Source organism: Oreochromis aureus, linkage group 6 (genome assembly GCF_013358895.1).
Source record: "Oreochromis aureus strain Israel breed Guangdong linkage group 6, ZZ_aureus, whole genome shotgun sequence".
Lineage (NCBI taxonomy): Eukaryota > Metazoa > Chordata > Actinopteri > Cichliformes > Cichlidae > Oreochromis > Oreochromis aureus.
The window spans coordinates 12743316-12749574 of NC_052947.1; the positions used below are offsets into that span (position 1 = coordinate 12743316).

General features: G+C 37.1%; 1 protein-coding gene across 1 annotated transcript; it reads left to right on the forward strand.

Annotated features, from left to right (window-relative positions):
* The first annotated feature begins 477 nt into the window (after positions 1 to 477).
* On the forward strand, positions 478 to 6259 carry LOC116323530 (microfibril-associated glycoprotein 4-like). The gene is made up of 6 exons (XM_031743881.2): positions 478 to 566; positions 2153 to 2249; positions 4036 to 4233; positions 4864 to 4960; positions 5129 to 5296; positions 5842 to 6259. Exons 2-6 carry the CDS (start codon positions 2238 to 2240, stop codon positions 6081 to 6083), a joined length of 717 nt encoding a protein of 238 aa, XP_031599741.2. The 5' UTR covers positions 478 to 566; positions 2153 to 2237; the 3' UTR covers positions 6084 to 6259.

Genomic DNA, 6259 nt, shown 5'->3' on the forward strand with positions numbered 1-6259 from the left:
AATTACTCATGAAATTCTGCAAAGGAAAATAAATTAGGTCCCTGTGTCTGTGATCCTTTTCCTTTAGTCAATTAAAACATAAAACTATTGAGCAATGCTCTGCTGAGTCCCATGTGACACACTCTACTGTTTATGAAATACACAAAATCCAGTAACATCGCTAAACATCAACATGAGAATGATGGACTCAAATCAAGCTGTGCACAGATCACAGTCGACAAAAGAAGAGTCCAACAGAAGACCCAGCACATCCAGTCCAATTCAAGTTTATTTTTAGAGCAATTTAGAATAAATAAAACTTAAAAAGTCTGAAAAAAAAGATTATTAAATGTCAAAAAACTGACTAGAAGCTAACTCTGGTACTAATCTTTAAATCCCGTGGAGAACATGTTTGTTTTCAAAGGGGATTTAAAAATTTCAAGTGTTTGCCAGCTTAATATAGAGAGGCAATTTATTCCATTATTTGTAACCACAACAGGAAACGCTCGTCCCGCAGGTGTTTCAGTCTTGACAACAAGAAATGACCGGTCAGAGGATCAGAGAGATATGTGCAGAAGATGTGCCAGGTAGGCAGGAGCCAGACCGTTTCAAACTTTAAAAGCAAGGAGGAGAAGGAGGAGGCGTAGAGGAGCAGGGGGTGAATCTGACTGACAATCACCTACTTTATTGTACATTTTACTCTAAATAGGACAATGATTAACAAAATGAACATTGTGCTGTAGTAAAGAAGACTTTGTTTGAGAGCATTAAGTCATTAGATGAATGTTTGTGTAATAAATGGAGTAAAGGGATGGCTCCTTTTAAATCATCCCTCCCCTGCTGGCCATGACAGAAACTGCAGGTTCAGGGCACTTTTTCTTAAGTGAAAAGTAAAATTCAAGCTATTAACAAAGCAGAAATCACATATTTTAGTTAAATAATAGTAAATAATAAATGTTATCTCAAAGTGATGGAACTGTTTCCTACAAAGCTAATGTGACCTTGTTTTTTGTTTCTCACTAATCTTACTTTCACATTAACACTTGATAAAAACTTAACTTTTAATTTCACAGAGGTGAAAATTTGCTTTGCATTCAGAAGTCAATTAAGAAAGCTCATGTTAGTGTCTTAAAAGTTTGAGTTAGGTTTCCCAAAACTTTTACTTACAAGCTCTCAGCTCTGAAAAAGCAACTGAAAATGGCAAAATCTAATTTTTCAAGGGCAGCATTTTTTTTTTCCAGTGACAGAAGCAAGCTTCTATAGTCAGCAGTATGGCCTGTAGAAAAACTAGGATTGTAACGTATTCCTCTGCCTTTGTTTGCCTGCACAGTGAAGGTTTGTCATCACGAGGTTTTACAACCATTTTTCACTTATAAATAACCTTCTTCCTTTGTAGCGTTGATTGCTAAAAGACTTGACACGAGGCTGGTTGGATGCCTGTTTGATTTGATTTTTTCAAATTACACTATAAAAAGAGTTTTTCCTTCAGTCAGTAAAAGAGAAAGCTCTCTGGGCATCTTCAGGGCAAAGAGTCAAAATTCAGTAAAAATCCTTGGGTCTTTATCTTCATTTTCACATGGTCTTAGTAACGTCTTCATAGTATAAGGGACACATTTCAGAATATCGACTTGATAATGTCAAATATCTGTTTAATAATCCAGAGTATTAAACATAATATTTAAATTTTTTCTTTAAAGCAAAGCGGAATGCTGGGAGCAGAAAGTAGGATTAATTTAAGCACTATAGTATAGTAATACTATCCAAGTATGCTAAAACATCAGCATTGTTGCTACTATTACTAACTGGTTTTGCCTCGTTACCAAATCTTTATTTTCACATTATCACGCCCAGTTTCTGGCCCCATATTATCCAATTAGATACATTTCAGTGGAGTCAACTGTAACCACTGTTCCTACCATGTTATTACTAATAATTAATTAATAATTTAGAAATTTCCACTTTATTTCCTTCTTGATTCTAACTTGTTACTGTACTATTACCACTTTGTTACAATTGTGCTGTGCTGAAACAAAAGTACTACCCAGAAAGTTTTGGTTTGTCTCATTAAAAAAGAAAAAGAAATCAGAGTTAGATATGTGTGTAACAATAATTGACCAGTATATTTTATCAGACTGTGGGTGTCTACAAACGCTCATGTCACATGACTCCACAGGCAGACCCTGCTTGGACTATTTAAAACTGTCCCTCTGAGATCTTTTACCACAGACTGACCTGAACAGGAGACCCTCCTCCACATTATGATGATGCAGGTAAGAATAATGCAAGCTACACATTAACGCACACAAAAAACTTTAAATTTGAAATGATATGATGATATGATGATATGACATGGTATATTCTGCGTTTGACAGGTTATTGATGTATCTTTAATTGACTTGTGTGAAAATTGTTCAAGTAATTGTACAAGTATATAAATAATAGAGCTGTACTGTTTATTAGACACGTTCAGTTTAAACAGACTCCAGAAAAAATACAAATATATTCTTTTCTCTCAGGTTTGGTATAATCTGCTAAATGAGCTCAGTTTCAGTTTAACAGAGAATTAAAGAGGGGGTTTTTGGGTCGTGGTGGGTGGGGGGTTGAAGGCTGCAGACATCAACAAAAATGCCAGACTACCTCATCCTAACAGATAACCTACATGTGCTACCAGTAATCTCTTTCCACTGTTGACTTTATCCTGTTACCTGATATTTTTAGTTAACCATTAGCAGGCACTCCCAGTTCCGCTGACAACGTGTCATCAGTTTACAGATGCCTGACCTGTGAACTCACTCTCTGTGACGCATGCACAGAACAAATGTGGGGGAATCACTGAGCCCGTGTAACACCCTGTTCTCCAGAGAAGTTAGACAAATAATTGCAAAACTTTATGGCAAACATCAGACTCATCCTGCAGGGAAACCCCAAATGTCATCACTGCTGGATACTAGTGGTATCAGAGCAGAGGTGGCAAAATTACACACTTACTCAAGTAGAAGTACAGGTACCTGTGTTAAAAAAAAATATGCCAGTAAAAGCTGAAGTTCTGAAGGAACTTCTTTTCTCAGGTACAAGTGAAAAAGTACAGATTCTGAAATATATATTCAAAGTGAGACAGCAAAAAGTAACATTTGAAGGTCAATTCTATTCTTATTTTTATGCAAATAAGCTGAACGGTAGCTCTGGAGATATTACTGTATATTAATATAATAATGAAATAATATAAATACATGAGAATACAAATGTTTTTACGATCTAAATACTAATTTTGACGAATACACTCATCTTTCATCTGTTATGTAGGCCACATGCAATGAAAGAGAATTTTTTAAGTGACTTTTTTTATATTGTCTACATTGATGGTGACGTTGCTTCCATATCCAAACAGAAAAATGAAAAAATACAGCAGCTGGACTTTAGCTAACAACACACTGTGCAGCAAACAGCACACACTAACAGTTTGCTGATCTTTGTTGAGCTGATACAAACGTTTGAAATTACCTGCCACTTAAAAAGCTGCTCGCTCCTCTTTAGCAGCGTTAGCTTTACACTGAAATACTGCGATCACAACTTAGAACTACACTCGTTCCAGCCCACTTTAACTCCTGAGAGTAAAGGTTATAAATAATACATTTGAACTACAGGTAAGGAGCCTGCTTTGAAAATGTAATAATAAAGTACAGATACCTGAAAATTCTACTTAAGTACAGTAACAAAGTAATTATACTTTGTTACAAAGTAATTGTACTTTGTTACGTGCACTTCTGTATCAGAGACATTGTGAACTGAAAACAAAGATTATGTTCTATAAATAAATTTTGTTATATTGAAGTATTTTTAAGAGGCGACCAAAAGAACAAAATATCTGCATGATTAATGCAGAAAAAGTTGCGTTACTGTTTAAGTACCTAATTTATATGCTGTATTATGCACAGATATCTAAACTGATATAAATAACACAATGATTTTCCATCATAAATAAGACAAACATTTTTCTAGGGTACAGGAAACCAGTGTAGATACTGGAGGTGCTATAATCTCTTTCCTCTTCCCTAGGAGACGTTCCTCGTAGCTCTGCTCGTTCTTGTGGCCTCAGTCCACTCCAGCTCCCAGTTTTACCTTCCCATTGACTGTGATGACATATATCGCAATGACAACACGAGCTCCAGTGGGGTCTACAAAATCTACCCAGGAGGTCCCACTACTCCCCTGCATGTCTACTGCGACATGGACACTGATGGAGGGAGATGGACTGTCAGTATCAAATCCTATCATCATATTTTCAAATAAATGTCAAAGTTTTTGGGGGGGTCACCGTGCTGCAGAATAAAACATGATACACAGAAAACTGAAGTGCTTCATGTTTCCCAATGCCATACAGATTTTGGTGCATACTAGCTCCCCTTTGCAGCCCACTGATTGCTATTTCCTTTTTCAAATGTGTTTTACCTTCTGGACAAAGTCAGCCATGTGTTTCCCTGACCTGAAGTCATAGCTTGTTAAATTCCAGCTTACATTAGCTTCATATGTGTTACATAGTGTAAGAAGGGTCGTGTCATAATGAGGTAGGCTATGTGATAGGTGACATTTGTCTGTTTGTCAGCACAAAAATACCAAGCTGAAATTCATGAAACCCTCTGGAGTGGTGGCACCTGGGCAAAAATTAAAAAGTAAATCTTAAATTATGATATATATTTTTGGCATCAGTGGATAATGCAGATGTGACCAACTGATAATCCTCAAATTACATGATTTAAAAACAAAAAAACAAACAAACAAAAAAACCTGACTGGGAAGATGTATGAGGTGATCCAAGATCTTGTTAGATAAATATATAGTATTTAATGTTAGTAAACATTAAAGGTCTTGTATTCTCCCTCTCAGGTATTTCAGAGGAGGATCGATGGGACTGAAAGCTTCTTCAGGCCCTGGAAGCACTATAAGACTGGGTTTGGGAATGTGGCTGGAGAATATTGGCTGGGTGAGTGCAGGAAGGAGAAAGCCATTAAAGACAAGGTGCTTGTGCTGCTTTTAATCTAAATTTCGTGTGGCGAGATGAAATGATGGAGCCTGGGAAAGAAACAGTGTCGGAAATAGGATGCTGGTGCATGATGCAAAGTGAAACAGAGCTGTATGTGTGTCTTTCCAGGTCTGGAAAACATCTTCCTGCTGACTATGAGGAAGGAGAACGAGCTGCGGGTCGACATGGAGGACTGGAACGGAGAACGGAGCTCCGCACAGTACTCCTCCTTCTCAATTAAGTCTGAGTCTGTTGGGTATCAGCTTCACCTGGGCAGCTTCACTGGCGGTGCAGCAGGTGAGGAGTGTGTCGGGCACAAGAGACTGTGGATCATTTTTAAACCTGACCCAAAATAAAATTATAATAATGAAAGAACATATTGATTTTTAAAATTTTGTTTAAGTGGAAAAATCCTATTAAAGAGATATGCCAGTGTAGCTTATTAATTTGAATAATGTTTTTTTTTTCTTAATGGTTTGCAAAGTGCAGTATTTGGTCTGTAAAGAGACTCATAAGCAAACAAACAGAGGATCTGTAATGAATCAAAACAGAAAAAAAATACAAAATGGTGAAATTACAGTCATTCTCTTCCTTTGAAAGGAAAAACAGCTAAAGAGACAATTGTTAAGATAATAATTAGGAATTAACTGCTGAAAATAAAGGCCGAGGCAAAGTTCTAAACTAATTTCCTCTACATATTACCTCCAAGTAAATTAACTACTCCTGTCAAACACAAAAACCCAAATAACAAATGCAAACCCATGTGAGAAAAGTAAAAAAAGACCATAGAACCTTCTTAGTCTTGACTGCGCTCACATCTTTCCCCTGTTTTCTTCTTCCAGGGGACAGTTTATCTGAACACAACTCCATGAAGTTCACCACCTACGACAAAGATCAGGATCTGTTGGATAAAAACTGCGCTCAGCAATATTTGGGTGGGTTCTGGTACAAACAGTGTCACACCACTAACCCAAACGGCATGTATGCGCCTAATGGTGCCATCGCGTATGAAAATGTCCACGTGATTTGGCGTACATGGAAGGGCTGGAACTACTCCCTCAAGACCATTGCCATGAAAATTTGATTACGTCCTAAGTGTTCATGCAGAAACTAACCTGATTTTCTAAAGATAAACGAGACTATGATAGTACCCACCCTCCATCGCAAGAGAAGAGCTGGGATGTGTGGGGACACCATCTCTAACACCCGTGTTGTTCTTGCTGAATTTAACTTACAAGCAATAAAGAGTTAAAACACCCA